At 37.5% G+C, this 20,389-nt stretch overlaps 1 protein-coding gene across 2 annotated transcripts; it reads right to left on the bottom strand.

Moving 5' to 3' along the window:
* Nucleotides 1-446: 446 nt before the first annotated feature.
* On the bottom strand, nt 447-19,150 carry dipk1c (divergent protein kinase domain 1C). 2 transcript variants are annotated; one of them, XR_013796261.1, is made up of 5 exons: nt 18,553-19,144; nt 7,979-8,713; nt 4,699-4,863; nt 1,314-2,791; nt 452-1,074 (listed from the first exon to the last, which is right to left on the bottom strand). XR_013796261.1 is itself a non-coding variant. In XM_079601081.1 (4 exons), the coding sequence occupies exons 1-4, from the start codon at nt 18,748-18,750 to the stop codon at nt 2,546-2,548; spliced, it is 1,344 nt and encodes a 447-aa protein (XP_079457207.1). In that variant the 5' UTR covers nt 18,751-19,150; the 3' UTR covers nt 447-2,545. The 2 variants fall into 2 exon arrangements, 1 of the variants encoding a protein (XP_079457207.1); XM_079601081.1 differs by having other exon boundaries at nt 447-2,791; nt 18,553-19,150.
* Nucleotides 19,151-20,389: the final 1,239 nt, after the last annotated feature.

The following is a 20,389-nucleotide window of genomic DNA, read 5'->3' as shown; positions in this document are numbered from 1 at the left end:
ACTGTTGAAGTCATTGCTGTCGTAAGTTACTTCTGAGCAAATCAAAAACAGACCCTGTCGTTGTCTTGGAGACGCATAATTTGATGACCGCTGCAAGCCAAGCTGGAAAACGTTTGCGGTCCAACCAAGACAGAACAACATAAATCAGTGAGGTTCACCAGCAGGTGATTTGTTCCTAGTCTTTCTCCCCCAACTATGCGACGTCTCATCCTCCCCTTGTGTTTAGTCTTTCTCACCCCCGTCTCCTGGAGGCAGACTGAAACCTGAAGCCCTGTGAAGACCACAACGATGAAGGAAGATCCAAACACATCTACCGAGTGTTCCTCTTCCGTCAACAGGAACCAAATGTTGTTTCGAGCTTTCTGTTCGATTATCTGCAAAGTGTTGATATAATGCAAATATAATGCGGCATTGTGGTTTAGTGTGGGTAAAAAAACAAACAAAATGGAAGGATTGTGCCTGAGCCATGGTTTATTTAAAATGCTTATTAAAAATCACAGACAATTTATCTTCAGGAAATAAAATGGATGCATTAGCTGAGATGATCCAGAGTTTCTAGGCAAAACCTTCTATTGTCAATAGTGTAGAGATGTAAGAGCAACCTATACGGGGAAATCTTATGCGAAATTCCTGATCATGTGACTGCACCGTTATTCTTACGTAACGGTGACCCGGCTGACAGGTAATGTTCTCAAAACTTTGGTTAACGTTCTGGGGAGGTTCATTCAATGTTATGAATAAACGTTTTTTCACTAATATTAATAGAATGTTTGTTCAAAGTTATCTGATTTTTAATTATGTTCTCAAAACGTTAGCACAAAAACATGATAAATGCATCGGTTTAAGGATTGCACAGACTAGTCGACTGTAATGCTCTGCCATGACACTTTAAGCTTGACGTCGACTGGTCGCTGATCGTGGCCTGTAGAGGGCGCAACAGGATAAGAAATCTTTGAAGGCCAATTTTACGCTCCGTTTCCATCGGTTACAATGTCATATTACAGGTGAAACTCGAAGAATTTGAATATAGTGCAAAAGTTAATTTATTTCAATAATTCACCTTAAAAGGTGAAACTAATATATTATATAGACTCATTACATGCAAAGTGAGATATTTCAAGCCTTTATTTGTTATAGTTGTGATGATTATGGCTTACAGTTTATGAAAAAAAAAAATCAAAATTAGATTATTGTGAAACGGTTTTCATAATCTGTAAGCCATAACCATCAAAATTATAACAAATAAAGGCTTGAAATATCTCACTTTGCATGTAATGAGTCTATATAATATATTAGTTTCACCATTTAATTACTAAAATAAATGAACTTTTGCACGATATTCAAATTTTTCGAGTTTCACCCGTAAATGCGCTCCACAAGATATGTTTGATTATATTATAGTATCTGGATGCTCAAAATTGATTGAGTGAATACACATTTTGAACAGCTTATTATACACACAAGTTAATCACCGTTCTGAACTAATGCGCTGCTGCATCGTAACACACACACATACAGACAGTAGCGCACACAGAAACATTCAGTAGCACAGGAATGTATTGTCAACACTGTTCTGTGATTTATCAATAAAAAAAAGCTTAAAAACTGAGAAGTTCTAGCATAGCCTATATTTCTTATTAGAAATGTGGGTTTTATAACTAAAACCAACAGCTTCACTATTAGTAGAGAGACGCTGAGACACACAGAATATTCAGAAACAACGTTTTCATTACTTTATGGGAACATTAGCAAAATGTTCTTACAACATAAATGTGTTAGCTGGGAAGAGGCAAAGCTACACCCTTAAAGGGATAGGTCACCCCAAAAATACAACCGGTCATCCCAAACCTATATGCATTTCTTTCTTCTATGGAAGTTTTTCTATGCAATGAAACTCAATGAAAACATGTTTTTGGATCATGGATCACTATGGATCACCAAACAGTTGAATCATTTCTCAAAATATCTTTTGTGTGTCACAGAAGGTTTGGACAGACACGAGAGTGAGAAAATAAATTTTTGAGTGAACTACAGTATCCATTTTTAAGTAAACAAACATGAATCTGGCTGTTGGAAAACCGCTGAACAGAGCGATCTCGACTGCTGGCCAGACCTCACCGACAGACGCCGCCCAACGGCAGCAGACACGTCATCGGGTTTCGTCAGATCAGTGTGTTACGCCGTTGGTCGGTGCTTGTGTTCACCAAGTAAACATGTTCGACGTTTGTCGGGTCGTGGAGTGTCTGAGAAGTGACACTATGTCACGACCACTTCGTACGATTGAGTAAAAGGGGACTGATTCGTACAACCTCACTCATACCAATTTGTACGATTTGTCTAAACCCTAGTGATGGTTGGGTTTAGGGGCGGAGTCAGGTGTTCATACGAATTTGCCAATAGCTGGTAAAATACGTACGAATTGCCGTGAGATCGAGTTGGAAGTGGCGTGTTGTAATCTGGTGATTGTGCGTGTTGGTCTTATAATAGTCATCTGAGATGTTCTCGAGAATTGCACATGACTGAATTTGCTCTTTCGAGAGTTTATTTAGAAATTAAGTGCCGTGTGGACACGTCCCATCTTGTGTTCCTGGCCGTCCCCCGGGTTCCCCGAGTCCTCCTGAACGAGCTCCACGAGCAGAGCCCGGAGCTGCTGTCTCACGGCCCGCCTGCCCTCGCCGATCTCCGCGCACTCCTGAACGGCTCTCTGCAGCGCCACCTGCAGGGGGAGACCCGCTTTAGCGCCCAGCAGCGTGGGAGAAAACCACGGCCTGAAGATCTTCTCACAGATCACCTGTGGAGAGACAGAAACAGAAGCATGACCTGCTGTGGATGAGGAGAGCAGCCATTAGCGCCATCCTGGTCTCGTTTCATCATCTCCGGAGCAATCATCAGCCATATTCGCTATGCGTGCCTTTTGAAAGGGACCGGAGAGCAAAATGCGATGGTCTCCTTGACCCAACAGCCTGAGCGTTACAAAGCCCTCATTGTTCTGAATGGCAGGCCATACAATGGGAAGGTAGAGGTCACCAAGGGTTGCGTTAAGTGATCGGGAACGGAGAGATGGGCTCTGTCTCAGCCACCTGTGGCCAGCTCGTCTGTTAGCTTGTTCTCCTTAAGGGGAGTTGGCACTGACAGCAGGTGTTGACTACCGACCAACCCAAACGAACAGATGAAAGACGTTGCGTGACTGTGGCAAAGTATCTAATGGAGAATTTAAACCTGCAATGGCGGCGGCATTCGGGAAAATAGTTACACCTGATTCCACTCGATTCATTGTCATCTCCTGTCAAGTATTTTTGTGACTTCCTTTGCTGGTGTAGGTTTGCCTTTTTGGTGAAATTGCATAAAAGAAAAGGAATAAGGAATCGTGCAAACGGGTTTTCCGAAAAAAATTTTTTTTAAATGTTATCACTCTGATCATAGACGATGTCGTAAAAGACTCATATCGGAAAAAAATCAGTGATTTTGTTTTTGAGTCATATATAATCTGTAATATAAATACATACACTCTAAAAAATGCTGGGTTGTTTCAACCCAATTTTGGGTAAAATATGGACAAACCCAGCCGTTGGGTTACATTTTTTAATTACATGCAACGTTTGGGTTTGTCCATATTTGACCCAGTATTGGGTTAAAACAACCCAGCATTTTTTATAGTGTATATATCCTATATTGTTCGTTTTGCAATGTAAATAGTTATGTTCGAAATATTGCACTTTTTATGTCAATTTAACAGTAACACTTTACAATAAGGTTTCATTAGTTAATGCATTAACTAACATGTACTGTACTAACAATGATACATAAATCTGTTACATGATTTACTAATCTTTGTTAATGATAATTAATAAAAAATGCAATTGTTTATTGTTAGTTCATGTCAGCTCAGGTCCTTTAAATAATATTAACAAGTACAACTTTTGATTTGAATAATATAGTAGTAAATGTAGAAATTAACATTAGTGTTTTTCATGTTTAGTTCATGATAACTAATGTAGATAACTAATTTTAACAAATGAAACCTTATTGTATTGTGCTCCCAATTTAACTAATGTTTGTAATAATTGGGACCAAATTTGCAGTGTCATTGAGTTTTGTTTAAAAAATATTTTTTTATGCTTTTTAAAGCAGAAATGACTCTAATAAACGAGTGTTGTCTCTGGTGAGCATTGGTGTTTTACACATACGGATCAGTTTAGGAGCATTTGAAACAATATGTACTATAAAAAGTAATGCGAACAACCTCACAAAAAGCGATGAGAGATGAGAGATTTTTAATGCAGATTTATATCTGATTTTTCAAATGTCATGTGTGTGTGGCGTTTAGCCGTAGCTCGCGACTGCTGAAGATGTTACTCTTCATGCTTATAATCAAAGGTGCTTCCTTAGTTCGGTCAGCGCTGTTAACCCCCATTGTGTTCTGGAGCCGTAATGATGGCGCTATCTGATCCCTTCAGCGTTATCATGAACCATTAACATTCCCAGCATTTTTCTTGGCAATGTTTACAGCTGAAGAATGATTGTCTCCTCCGGGCTATTTTTGTGGTATTCCTGTGTGACAGTTTTCAAAAACGATGTCGTTTTCTTTTCTCTTTCAGAACAAGTCAGCACCCTATCGCATATATAACTGCTAACCACATAACTCCAAAAGATTATTGAATGTGGAAATCTAGAATAATGACTAGAAAGCTCACCCACCTGAAGATTGCTGTTTTGGCGTTTTGACCCACATCTGTTTTTAGTTCTGTCACACTTGGAAATGCAGTCAAAGAAGTTGCAGTCATTGTCACTGGTGCAGTTCTGCTCAAGTATGTCTCTCATTTTGGGCTCGAAAAAAGCCATGTCCACATCTATTGCCACCACCTGACCAGCAAAAAACAACAATAATAGATATAAAGTATAGTATTTATATTTACAGCGGGGCCCAAAAATGGAAAACCAAAATAATCTGGTATTCAAAATCTAATTTAAACCTGGAAATGATTAAATGATTTAAAAAAAGAAACAATATTACAAAAACAAATATTTCATATTCTGCACTTGGACATTAATTAAATAAGTGAATTTTTTGTGACAAATTTGCAACATTAATCATCCAAACCCTTTTGTGCATTACGTCAGATGTTCTTGCATTCATTGGAATGATCAAATATTAAAACTAATAATAAAAAATAGTTTTAAAATAAAATAAAAAATAATCAAGATTACGATTTAAACTGAACTTTAAATTGAAATTGTATTGCAATCATTTGCAATAAAAAAAATCTAAATATAAGTTTTTCTCAGACTATTAAAATGATTTAAATGCTGTTTATTAATTAAAAATAGATTTTTAATTGCAGTTTATTTTACAGTATGTGCGCACTTACAGTGTAAGAAAGTACAGGGTAATAAACGGTAACTACATGGGTTAAGGTTAGATTTAGGGGTAGTTCAGGGTAAGTACCTAGTTATTACCCAGTTATTGCAATAACTATAATAAGTACATGATGTACATGCGGAACAAGACTGTAAAATAAAGTGCTACCAGACTTTTATAGACAGACAGACAGACAGACAGACAGACAGACAGACAGACAGACGTATATAACCTCTGCGGTCAGCTCTTAGACTACTAAGATTCGGCATTCTTTGACAAAGCTGTTTTTCTGTTGCCGCAAGCTGAACCCTGATTTATCAGAATATTAATGAGAATTTGTGCATGAAATTAACATAGTCGTTTACATAAACAGAAAAGGACAGTAAATGATATGTCCAAAAATGCAATGCAAACAGAGTCTTAAACACATACTGACTTTTGTAATGTTGTGTGTTTGAAAAGTGGCATATCGCTGATCTGACTTTGATTGATGGCTGTCATATCTGCATGATGTCATCAGCTGCTGTTTACAGTACGGCAGTGAAACCCGGTAAACCCTCAGAATGAGCAGCATTCATCTCAACCTCATCGCCTGCGCTGGAACACACATAATGTGTGCGTATAATGCCCAGCGTTTGCTATATAGTTCTACAGACGCTAAATATTGATTTTTCATCTGTTTTTGAATCATTTCATCATGAGATCTGAATAAATATTTTAGTTCACAGTATAATTCTCGTGTAACTGATATGCTAAAATAGATAGCTTATGTTTGAAGAACTCATTGTTGATGTAATATTTGGGCTCAAACTATAATTATTCATATTTATGATCACAATTATTTTAAATACTTGGAAAATCTGGACCATAGCAAGCCTCGGGCAGTGCAAGTTTATAAGGACATCTTTAGGAAATTTAATCAAGCAGAAAAACACTATCCTTCCTGTAGTTTACATCTCAGGTTTGCCAAGGATTATGTGCTCATGGATTTGATCTAATTATAATAACTCTTGCCTATAACATGCAGAATAATCAAATTACTAGAATTATAATCTAATCTAATATGAAAAGGAAACATTGTAAAATATTTACTCTTCGGATAAATATTTGATTTAGATTTGTGACTAAGTCCTGCCCACTACCACATTGTAAATGCTTGCATTTCTTCTTCTTCTGTTTAATAAGCTCATACTTCTCTGATTAAATAAAATTATTTGGAGGATCACTTGTAATGTTGGTGACAAGAAATGTGTCAATGCCACTTTATATTAAGTGTCTTTAACTACAATGTACTAACCTTCAAATTAATAATTTGACACAATGCACTTACTGTGTACATACATGTTTTTATACTTATACTTTAAAAAAAAACTGCATGTAATTTCAGCTGTAATTAATTTCTAAATACATCTATAATTACACAGTTAACCCAGCCTTAAATCTACCCATACCTCTAAACCTGTCCTGACCTTGAGCCCGGGACGCACCAAGCCTTCGAACTAGCGGTGACGAAAGCTGACGGTCTCGGACAAGCATCTGTGTGTAAGTAAATATCTGTGTATATCAGCAGGGATCAATAGTTTATATTTCTCAATCAAAAAAGGAAACCTAAACTAGGACTGCAGATATACAAACCATAAACTAAGCTGCGCTTGCTTACCATTCTGAATATCAATCACGCTGATCACTGAATGCTCAGCAAGATGGCGTAAAATTATTACAGTCTTCTGTCTGTACCGTCTTGACCTCTTCGCTCGCTTTCATCACTTTCGTGCACTGATCAGCCAATCAGAGTTCTCGCTCTCACCGATAGCGATTCAACCGTATCCGTTCAGCAATTCAACATCAGCGCAATAAGCACCTGATGATTTTTAATGCAAGTATAGATGCTAAAGACACCTAATAAAGTGTGACCAATGTGTATATCCACACTAAAACCCAAAATGTTGTGCGACATCGACATGCCTCAATAAGTGTAAATCAGTGTATACAGTCAAACCAAGATGTGTTCAGACACCTTCAACATTTCTCACAGTAATCACAGTTTATTCGCTATAGTTCAGAAAATGGTAATGAAATATAACCAGAACTCAGAGTTATGAACTCAGTTGATATTTCTCTGGTTTTGTCCATCCTTCTGTTAGACTGTCTTTATGTTGAATATCTGTCGGCTGTTAAATTTAACTACACAATTAGATAATACCAGTTTAGCTCAACCAGTTACAAAGCAATGCTTCGTTTTGTTCAGTCTGTGTGTAAAAAGAGCATTAGCAATTAAAGAAAAAACACTTCAGCAAAACATGGTCAGGTCAAAGTGTCGGAATAAGTTTTGGTCCCAAATTTGTATAAATTTTACTGGTAGTCGCTCTATGAAGATTTTTTGGGGTATAATATGTCACAGTTTACTTTATTTTTCTCTCCTCACTTACATAAATGAACTACTGTATAGTTAACTATAACTATGAACTAGTCCTGCACCCACTAGTAAGAGAAAAAAAATCACATTTATATCTGATGTCTGAATAATTTTTGGTTTATTTGATGTAAAATATTCACTGTGAAATTTTGTGCTTTCAATGATATGCTTCATATTTATGAGCCTGTTAAGCGTTTACTCACCGTCAGGTCCTTCCTGATGGCAAAGTTCTCCGGTTTGATATCACAGAGGTGTAAGCGGTGTGAAAAGTCATTCTCGAAATGCTCCACCATCTCCAGAAAGCTCAGAGCCACCCGGGGAACCATATCTCTGGCGGTGAGCGTCTTGTCCTGTCCGCGCGTGGGGCTTGGCGTCGGGCTCAGTGACAGTTCCTCCAGAGAGAATATGTGTTGGTCCCACGCGTGTCCAGCGGCCAAGAACTCCACGGCATAGAAGTGTCCACAGGAGCCCAGGATCTTGGCCACGTGGTGGGTCAAATCCTGCAGGACCCTGAGGAAGATGTACTCCTCCTGCTGAAGGAGAGCCCAGAGCGAGGCCAGCTCAGCTCGCGAGTACGTGCGCTCGCTCTCCTTCATCCGCTGACCCCACAATCGAGGCAACGTCAGGTTAGTTCCCGTCTCCAGGCCGAGCGAGTTCTTGATCTCCAGGGTGGCGTAGAAGACGACGTCCAGAGGCGAGAGCTCCTCCTCGCCCCCCGTTCCTCCTGCCCCGTCCTGGTACTCCAGCAGAGCTAAAGCCTCGTAGGAGGAGAAGTTCTCCAGCTTGGACTTGAGGACGACAGGCACCCCGCGCCAGCTGGCGGCCATCACCTTCTTGCCATTCTCGTAATAGAGGCAACGTTTGTATTCCACCCGACCGGCCACGCAGAGGTCATCACAGAGGTCACCGCTCAGAACGCCCTGCTGATACTCGTCACACTGAAACACACACACACACACACACACACACATTGATAATGTTTTCAACATTGATAATAATCAGAAATGTTTCTTCATTTTAGAATGATTTCTGAAGGATCATGTGACACTGAAGACTGGAGTAATGATGCTGAAAGTTCAGCTTTGATCACAGGAATACATTATAATGATCTATAAAAGTTCGATTAAACCAAATATGAGGGAAGAATATAAAGACTAAACTTAAGATATCTGACAAAATTATGTGGCAAATATGGTAAACTACAGCTACATATTATTGCTATGCAAAAATAAAATGTGCAGAAAAAAAAACTAAAAACTAAAATAAATTAATTGACTACAACAATCAATTATTAATATTTTGTTGGTTCTCTCTTGCTTTTGCATGTGTTTGTAATTTCTTTGTATTACAGCGTGGCCAGGAATTATGTCAGAACAATTTGTTTCATTGCATTGATTCTTAACACAATATTACTTAAAAAAATCTTAATTTCTTTTAATAATATTGGAATAAAGGGTGAATATGTCAATTTTCCTTGGCTGGACATTTTGGCCACTACTAATAAAAAATAAAATAAATATATATATCACTGTAAAAAATTATTCCGTAAAAAAACGGATAATGTACTGGCAGAAAATTACCAGGACATTTTCCGTTAAATTACGGACAGTTCCTTCACCTCTACTTTTCTGTACTATTAACGGATAATCCTTATACAGAAATTTCTATAGTTATAGAAATTTTATAGCATATATTTTGGTAGCAAATAATTTAAGAACCATATATACAAATTGAACATGGTTTATTTTTGTACAAATATTCATGTAAACATTCTTAAATGCATTCAATGAGTAAAGATATATAAATATATATGACAAATGAAACATGTACAAAGACCCATTAAAAAGTGCTTGTATTGTGGAATAAAATTAGACATTAAACAAACAAGAGACAGAATTAAAAAAGAAAACATGAGCATATATAATTCATAATTGTATATATTGTATTCCATAAGTTTCATAAAGTCTCATTATTATGATGTGTCTCATCAAACTAGTTTCCTTTGTGTTAAAGCAGTTTTTAATCAATGCAATCTTAATTCCATCTTATATCACACCTTTTAAATATATGCCTATGTTGAGATACTGTAGCATTGCCACCTGTCAGCATATTTTTCATGAAATGCACATATTTAATCTTGCAAAATGCATGGTTTTAAAACAGATCTGCTTTTGCTCTTGCATTTCCCTCTTTGACCCTCTTGTGAAAAATGAGCTAATTACTGGTTGTTGCTGCAGTCGGCACATATATATGTCGGTTCAGGGGCTTCGGGGCTTCGGATGATTTGTGTTCCTCTGAGATCACACTGCAAATCGTCCTCTGTCACCTTCCCAAAGTAAACAGCTGTTATCCGCTCACAGTCCGGCTCCTATCGGCAGTGGCTTTAGCGATATGTTTTCCTTATCATTATCCATCAGAATGGTTTGTGGGATGCTCTCCCTTGCTTGTCTTCTTGTATAAAATGTCCTCTGTGTTCCAAAAAAAGCCTGCTAGAGCATTTTACTCCATTTTCATAAAACTGAAGTTCACACATTTGTGCAACTAAACCTGCTCGGCTAAATTTGGCAATAATAACACTACATTTTTACATTCTCTGAAGACAATCCGAGTCATTAGAGTAATTGAGATTTGGTCAGAAAGTCTGAATTTTTGGCTTGAGACTATGACATTTTGAGTGTGTTTTAAAATCAAATTCTGGGCGTTCTGTTTAATATGAACCCTATACTTTGCAAAACGATTTACATATTCGTTTGCATGTGCATTACATCATTTGCATTACATCTATTCCCCAAAAAACATTGCCACGTTCAAAACCATAGAAAGCAACAATAATGGCAGCTACTTCATTCGTGGTATACTATTCAATAGTATTTAGTAATACAAATGCATCCGGATCAAACTCATGATTTTGGGCTGTCCCAGACGTAAGATGATCAACCACGGTGATTTCTGTGGTCGTGTCTCCTAAACGGTGGTCCTATAGACCTTCTGTAGCTCCGCCCCTTTTCAGCGCTGCTCATTGTCTTTTGTCTTCCGGTCTGTATTTTCACAGCGAACTTGCGTATTTATGAATCACCGGCTCGTTTTAAAATCTTCCCGGTCTACTGACATTTGTTAAGACATCTGCTTAAACATTACAATCCTCGAGATAACTTTCGTTAACTTTACATTAAGTAAATCCACTGCAAAAGCGAATTACTCCTGCACAGCGATGCCATAGAGATATACCGCAAAAACGCCCTCGTTTCTCTGGCACATGAGGTCTATACGTCGTACAGAGAGAGAGGTTCAAAGACGGCTGTAGTCACGGTCTTGAGACCTATAGCCTGCGATCATTTTCTGACAGAAATTTAGCTTGATCATCTCACAGTGTGTTTGCTACGACCTACGTCCACTGACTAGCCAATAAAAATGCAACATGAAATGGTGTATTGATCAACGTGACATGTGACAACGTGACATGTGACAACTTCAAGCTCCATTTGCAAAATTGACCTGCCATGACAGCGTCCCTATTCTCCTCTTTTGCTTCCTCCTCTTTTCTATTTATCTTGCTGCTATTTGTTCACACTAAATGCGTCTCTATAGCACGCAGTGTGTTTATCGTGCAATTTGTACGCGAAAATGAGTTTTTACGTGCATAGGATGCGCATGGGTAAGTTAGGGTAGGTTTAGTAGTGGTGTGGGGTGCGTGTGTATTACACTTTGGTTAGGATTAGTGGTGTGCGTGTGTATTTGCAATGAAGTGCGTATCAAATGCACGCGAAAACTGAGTATCATATGCACATAAAAGGTTTATTTTCCTATACTAACTTGCATTGTAGTCTATAAGCTACGTTTCCATCCACTTGTCAATCGAATTATCTGAAGTTCGGTTAAAAAACTCATGCGAATAAAGCTGGTGAAAGTGTGTTTCCATCCAACGACTTTAAAGCGAATAAAAACCTCTGCGTAATGACGTCACGTGCTGTTTTGCGATCAAATTGGTGTATCGAATTGATTTGAAACATTTTAAGGTGTTTCCATTCATTTTTGCACTGAATCGCACAACATTCAAGCCAACATTTGCGAACAAAGTTTTGCTAGACAAAATGGATTCATTATTTATTCGGCAAATAACGTTTCCATGGCATAAGCCGTATATCGATCAAGATACAATCCGATGAGACCGAACGCATTTCATTTGAGTCGATATTCATGAAATTCAATCGAATTTTACTGTTTCCATAAGGCATTTTTCATTCGATATCACTTAATTCGGATAAAAATGTGTGGATGGAAACATAGTTTATGATTCACTAGGTGTCATCATTATACAGTAACGTTACAATTACCTGAATTACTCCCAGTTGGTCACTTTGACAAGGCACTTGAATAACGCTCTGGGAATCTCAGATGTGTGTTATCAGCTCGGCTAAGAATAAGCATAAAGAGCTTGGACCCTGCAGACCCTCTCACGGGCCTCTCGTGGGGGTTGTGTGGGCCAGAGATCCCTGTTGTGGTCTGTGGTCACTACCGGGCGTTTGGTCTAGGTTGGTGTTTTTTTCAGCACTGTTCTCCACATATGTTTTAATTCCCAGACTTTGCTTCAGTTGGGACAACAGCTCCCGTTTGCATGTAAACTTTTCTCCTGTGAGGCCTGTACACGAGCGGCTGCTTCGAATCCAATGTATGTTTGTGTGTTTCGTATAGAAAGTGAACTCACTGTTTGGAGATTTATAAAATGAATGTGTGTAGGCATGGACAACTCTTGCTGATCCGTCGTTAGACTCGGAGAAAGTGACTCAAATGTTGTAAATCATGACTGTGTTTGTAAACTAGTGGTTGGGAGGACAGAAACACACTTTTCTTTGTTCAGTACAGCCCAGAACGAAGATGAAGCCCTGGATTTGACAGCATGTTGATCTGGCACATTATCTCTGACGCTTCTGATGCGAATAAATGAACTACACTGTAAAAAAATAATGTTGGTTTAATAAGCAAGTTACCTTGTTGCCTTAATATTTTGAGTTCGTTGTAATTAAAAATTTGAGTTAATACAATGAAGAAGAATGGTTTAATAAAAAGAAACTCAAAATAGTATGTTATCTTCACACATTAGTTATCGAAGTTGATTTGACAAAAGATAAAAAGTTGTGATAACAAATCATGAAAATATTTTTTTTTTACAGTCTACAGGCATACTCTAAATAGTAACGTATTTGAATTTGTTGTTGTCGTGGAAAAATCTACAGCCATGCAGTGTTATTATCAATACTAAACTAATATTACAAACATTTCAGTTCATTGAAATAAAGGTGAAATAAAATTATATGTAAATATTACATGCAAAGCTTTAAATGGGAATTAGAAATGTTGCCTTGGCAATAAACTGAAATAAGTTTAAGTTGAAATTATTAACTGGAAATAAATAAAAACTAAAACGATCTGAAACTAAAACTTAAATAAAAAATAAATTAAGCCTAAATAGCCATATTTAATAATAATAATAAAAAAGAAAAATGACTAAAACATGAAAACTAAAAATATTAAAATAATAGCTAATCCAAAATATTATTACAATCATAATGATACTAAAATAAAACTAAAATAACAAAAAAAATTTGATTCATGGCATCTGTACATTATGGCACTTTTAGTTCTAATCTGGACTCAACCTTCTCAGTGAAAATGTGCATTTATTTTGATCCAGTCAGGCTGTTGCTATAAAGCATAGTTTGCATCAAGCATCACTAAAACTACAGCTTACACACTTCGAGTTAGTGATTTGAACAAACCTCTGCTTAATCATTAAACATTAAACACTCATTCTGCACAGTCTGTCCTAGGGACTCAACCCAGCTTGTTGGGGAGAGCCGAGGTGTGCTGTTACTAAGCAATTGCACTTATATTTTTGGCCTGGGGAAACAACAGAAAACACACACACACACACACACACACACACACACACACACACACTAAAGGAGAGACCGTACTGAGAGATATCCAGGGAGCAGAAAACTAAAATGCAACTCCAGTGTTGAGTGACGACATGAAATAAGATGGAAACAATATTTTCTTTATGCTTCTGAGCATGTAAGGTAATGATTAAACATTAGACTCCAGAGAATAGCAGTCTATTTCTGTTGCCCACAGGCTGTATTGCCATCTGGCACTGAGCGCTGGCCAGTCCCGGCATGCCAAGAATGTCTGCGTACACGGCTCTGGGTCACTCCGTCATTTTTACTTTACAAGAAACTCACTAAAACTCTAATTCAAAACGGGAAAAGGGCCTAATGTGCCCCAATATACTCTTGTATGCCAATATACACACTAGAGCTGCACGATTAATCGTTAAAAGACCGCGATCTCGATTCAAACATGATCTTATTTCTAAACGTGTGTATTAAATCTTTGCCATGTCCATTCCCAGTGAACATTCAGATCTGCGTTGCCAGAGAGAGCAGTTTACTGTCTCGAATTCAACTTATCACAGAAGGGATAAAAGTGTATAGTTCAGATATAACACAGATGTGCATATCAAAATAGAGCAAATCACATTTATAAAATAACTTGGCGCTTCAAATAACGATTGTATCGATTACATCATTACACAGGTGGCGACAAGTGACTGTTTCAATCGTTCAATCGTTTATTCAAGATTTGTTTAAAAACGCTGATTCATCCAGTAACGAAACAATCTTTATGTGTGAATCATTGAATCATTCATTCAACCTGATTTTTTTTTATAACATGCAGTCATTAACATTTTGTCAGAACCTCTAGTAAATTGCAAATTAGTAAATTATCTTGTTTAGCTGTCTAATCAAAATTGAGAGAGAATAATTTTAAATTATTCCCAATTTATCCAGAATCATGCAGCTCTAATACAGTGGCCCCAAAGAGCCCTACATTTCAAAACATATGAATGCTTTTGTATTAAATAAAATATAAAAATCAACTGGCAAACACATGATTAATCTCTCTTGGAAAACGACATTTTTTCGGAGCCATTTATGTAATTTTTTTTAATAATTTGGTGTTCTGGTGATGTTTTTATTTAGCGGATGTATGAAGTCATGTTTTACTTAAAAAAAGAAAAGAAATTAATACTTTTATTCGGCAAGGATGCATTAAATTGATCAAAAGTAACAGTAAAGACATTTTAAAAATATATATATTTCAAATAAATGCTGTTCTTTTGAACTTTACATTTTCTAAAGGGAAAAAAGTATCACGGTTTCCACAAAAATATAATGATCTGAAGGATCATGTGACACTGAAGACTGGAGTAATGATGCTGAAAATTCATAAATAGGATAAAATAGGTTTTTAAATCATTTTCTAGTTTCTGTGCTAGCATCCTTTAAAATAAATGCTTGGTTTGATATTTGTATTTTGTTGCAATGACATTCATACATTTTTAAGTGTGGTTTTTGTGGCCACTGATATACTTGTACTTGATGTGCCGTATATTTGTCTCTCCAACATCTAACATCCATTCAAACTGTATCATATCTTGTTCAAATGATACATGTGAAGCATTAAACCTACAACAAAAACAATGATCTTAGCATGAAGGTCCATCAAGCCAGTGGGCCGTGTGCCCACCGCACGCAAGACCATCTGTGCTTAACCTTCACAAGAGTAAAACAAAGAGTGAACGTGTATGGAGAGCCTGCAGCAGAGCACCACTAAAACAACAGTTAGGTACGTTTCATAAACTCATGCCAACAGTTCTATTATAGGCTATAGGCCCGGTTGCACAGGTGACAGATGGCACCGCAGATTAAAAAAGGTCTCGTGTAGTTCAAAGTCTAATTGCCCAAAGATTCTCAACAAGCTGCCAGAAACTATAAACAGTTTATTGTGTGAACGTGCACCACTCGGAGTTGTTTATTGCGATGTTGAACCCCTTAGAAAAGCTAACTGTTTGGCAGATCATCAGAATGTTTTTACAATTCATCAACTGAGAAATAGGTTTCAGTGTTTTGGAGATATACTGTAACAAATAAGGCATGAATTGGAAGTTGCTTTATCCCGAAAACCTCCAGGAATGGATTTGGTCTCCATTAATGCGACCTGAGATCTGACTTAGGAATTTACACTCATTGTAAATAAACATCACTATTTTTTTTATTTTATTATGCTTTTAAGACAAAGTGTGTGGTGTGTTCAAGAAGAAAAAGCGCTGTGACAATTTATGGAAGGATTTGATTAGAAAGCATTTCCAAACAAGCATCTAATGTGGCGTATGAGCAAACGTCACAAAGCTTTTGAACTGCGCTGTAGGACAATTCAGTGGAAAATTAGACGGAGAACAGGACAAACAAATCAAAATTCAAAAGCGTGTGTAATTCTCATTTTGAAGTCGCTTTGGGTAAAAGCATTGCTAAATGAATAAATGTAAACACACTTTTGGCATCCTACATCTGAGAGTTAATCCACGGACATGAATACAGAACTAATGTGAGAGTGATTCAACTTTAAAAATCGGCAACACTTTATTTAGATTATCCCCTTTAGATATTCTACTCACTATAAGGATATTTCCAACTACATGTATGTCAACTTTAGCAGTCATTGGAGTATTAGACTGTCTGGGAAATATCTGATAACACTTTATTTTGATGCTCCCCGACAGACATTATACTGACAAGTAACTCTGGAACTACAAATTAACTCATCACCTGAACGCTAACCTAACAGCCTACTAGTGAAAGTTAGTTGACATACTTATAATTAGTAGAATGTCTAAAGTAGACTATCGTGTAACCCAAAAATAAAATGTTAATTAATGTATTTTTTTTGTTGCAATATTATTGAGTATTAAAAATAAACAGATTATGATATTATTTAAATGTCAATCATTTGTATGCATGTTTAAATTGTGACTGCATCTTGCACGCTTTGTAGCCAAAAGCTTCATTCACCGCAAAACTGTCCATGTGCCTTTCGGCTGTGCACACACTCAAAGGTTGGAAATGCGTCTGCAAAGAGCGGGTTAATAATCTATTTAAAGAGTACTACAAAACAAAATAATTTCATAATAAAATAGATGCTTTAGAATAATCCCATTGTCCAAAACTCCCAATCTAAAACCTTGCACTCTGGAACCTGAACCATAATACTCCTCACTATACATCCTTGGGAATTTCAAATTGACGAAGACCCAACAATTACATCAACTAGTCTGTTATTTTCACTTTATCCTCATTGCCAAAATGACAGATCCTTCACAGTTAGTGTCTCCACCCAGTCATCATTTGCACAATATTGGCACACGGCAGCATTTCACTTGCAGCTGTTGAACTCAGTGTGATATTTACCGTAGCCTGCCCAAATATTAAGAATTAGATGACTTTTGTGTTAGGCTTTTAGATATTGCAGGAGCAAAAATATCCTTCACTCAGTATATTTCACATTCATGTTCTAGTTCAAATGATTGCATGAGTCAGTGTTACTTCAAACGAAAAAAAAAAAACTTTAAATGTTTGATAATAATAATAATAATACATTAATTATTGATACATTAATTGACTTTGATATGTCTTTTTTGTACATACTTTACAGTTTGAAATTGAATTGCTAACATAATGATTATTATTATTATTATAAGCGGTTGTCCAATTTCAGTGATTAAAATTGAATCTGCATTCTGATCATTCAAATTATTGCATGCATTTTCAAAATAAAAACTTGCTCTGAATCTGCTCATGCTAATGAATTTAGTTTTAGTAATGATAGTTTGCGTGCAAAATATTTCCTACTAGTTGTTGCCAGTAATCATCTTCCAATCCCAGTTTGAAGGCCAACAGGATTTTGTGGTTCCCGATGTGGCAACAAACAAAATGTTCTTTCAGCACTCACTTGACATCACATAATCCAGCGGCTCTAAAAGAGCTTTAGGTTTCCCTCCGAGGAACACAGCGTAAGCCTTTAATGGAGGTCCGTTACTGCTGGTACCCATGATTCAATGCTTGACTGAGTAATCCTATGAAACGCTTTGTGTATCATTTGGTGGAAAATTCATCAAAATGCCCAGAGGTATCGCTGCAGCCTCAACACGACAACTAGTTTTGCTGACAGCCCTTTTCATCTTGTTTAAAAGTGTTTTCAAAAACTAGCTGATTACTCTGTTGTAAAAGTACGGTAGTGCATTTTACGTTTAAGGCAAAACCTTATATTCTTGCACTTTGGGCTATTTTGCGTAATGTCATCTTCAGACTAGTAGAAATAAAGTGCATTTAAGTGTTTATTTTATTGCACATTTTTTAAAATGACATATACATTTCAATGGCAATACATATCTTTATAGGCCATTCCAGCAGTACGGACATACACCAAACTTAACAGTTTTATTTATATCTATATTTTGAAGGTTTTCAAAAAAAAGGTTCTTAATTTGCCTGATTTTATAAAACAATTTTCTGATAAAAAGTGATAAAAATAGATATCCAAAATCCCAGCTCTAAAATACCACAAGTAAAACTTTTGAAACCGGCTTTATCCAATGTTCAGATGGAAATGTAAGCAAATTGGTGCATATTTACAGTAAGTGTCTCATTTGCAATTTTAACATAACTTTTCCGAAAACTCAACTTGATTAATCAACTGGGAAAGTATTGTGATATCCATAAGTTCAGAATTTTCACCTGTGTTATTTAGTCTACAAAGTTGTGCAAATCCTTTTTTTTTTTTTTTTTTGGCAAGTTTGGCAAGACTTGACTAGTTAGTGTGCAAACAGCTTAACAAGCTTTTTTGATCAAATAATGAAATGAGCGAAAGTTAGGCTTACCACCCTCTGCAGGATCTCTTTGCTCTTGTCGTCAGTGCAGAAGTCTGAGAACATGTTCCTGTGCACGAACACCAGGCCGTTGAGGAAGAGCCAGGAGGCCAGCCACACGAGGACGAGCAACAGCGCGCTCCTGCGACACACCTTCACCCCCAGCCACCTGAGGGCCGAGCCCAGGGCCCTGCGCAGGGACCGCCGCATCTGTCGGGACCCCCTGTGCCAGGAGCCCTCTGGTTTCCACTCAAGGGTGTGTGAGTCTGTGGCATCTGTGAGGATCTCTGCCTCGCTGCTCTGTGTTTGCGGTTAACCGTCTTCTCGGGGGACTCGCATGCTCTGTTGCTGCACTGCCTCCTGTTATGCGGATCACTCTCTCTCTCTCTCTCTCTCTCTCTCTCTCTCTCTCCTCCAGCTTCCTCTTCCTGCGTTTGTTTTGTGAATGAACGAGGCGAGCAGTGGTGTGTGAAGAACGCCTCAGACTTTCTCTGCCTCATTCACCTCTTCATTCCCACCCCCCAGATGTCTCTCACTTTGACTCTTTCTCTTGAATCCAGTGTGTTTTCACTCTGCCTCTTGCTCTCCATTCCCTCTCTCTCTCTCTCTCTCTCTCTCTCTCTCCATACAACACTCCACCTTTTTTCCCTCTGTTTCCCGCCCCCTTCTTGAGTGCTTTCCTCCTTTGGGTCGCCTTATTCTGTTTCCAAGGCAGCCAGGCCTTTTCCTGACGGCACACAGACCTTGGCGTGCCGGATCCGTCTCTTGTGCCAAGCACAGACCCTCAGATTACTCCGCTTGAAATCCTGCTTGCATTTTAAGCACCGCAAACAAAACAACACAGGCCGGCGTGTACCAGTATTACTGGTTATTTGATTAGAGACGGATTCTCCCACGGTGATAATGCCCACATATTTGATTTGCAGGAGCAGGTCGAGCGCTGAGCCTGCAGTTCTGCTGGGAATCTCAGCGGTCGTTTTTCCCTTCGATTGTGAGAGCCGCAGGTGAACAGAATCCCTAATCACTCGGCTCATAAAAGAAAGTGCTTACTTGCCAAGAGCAAGAATCCTTCATCTGTTTTATGTGTGTTCCTTTAAACCTCGACACGTTGGAGACGAGTGTGTCTCAGGTTGCTTTAATTGCCAATTAGATAGCCTTGTGCAGTCAGTGAGGGATTCTGTCTTCAAACGTATTAATGCTATCAGCAAATCGCAGATACTCTTGAGATCGCCTGTGCTTTCTCGTAGCCCGTGAACTGATGAATGAGCACATTGTTTAAATGGACATGGAGTTGTGCTTGTTTTCTCCTTGAGGGTCTTGCTTAAGGGGCTTGTATGAGGTCATTTAGAAATACAATAATTGGCTTATTAAATGTCAATGAAAATGATTATATATACACACTATCTTTCAAAAGTTTGAGGTTGGTAAGATTACTTGTATATTATATTGTATCTTTATATTATATTTTACAATATATTGTAATGTAATTTATTGAAAGCTGTATTTTCAGCATCATTTCTCCAGTCTTCAGTGTCACATGATCCTTCAGAAATCAGTATAATATGATGATTTGGTTCTCAAGAAACATTTCTGATTATTGTCAATGTTGAAAACAGTAGTGCTGCTTCATATTCATATTACAAATGTATTTACTGTCATGTTTTATCAATTAAATGTACCCTTGCTGTTTAAAAGTATTAATTTTGTAACATCTTACTAACCCTGCACTTTTGAATGGTAGTTTGTAAAGCGATAATTATGGTCTGAGCAATATATAAAGAACACCATTTAAAAGGTCATTCAAAACTAAATGTCACAGATAAAGCAGATTTCCACAAAGAAAGTGCAA

The sequence above is a fragment of the Phoxinus phoxinus genome (assembly GCF_949152265.1).
Source record: "Phoxinus phoxinus genome assembly, chromosome: 24".
In the NCBI taxonomy this organism is placed as follows: Eukaryota; Metazoa; Chordata; class Actinopteri; order Cypriniformes; family Leuciscidae; genus Phoxinus; species Phoxinus phoxinus.
This window is presented reverse-complemented; position numbering and strand designations above follow the sequence as displayed.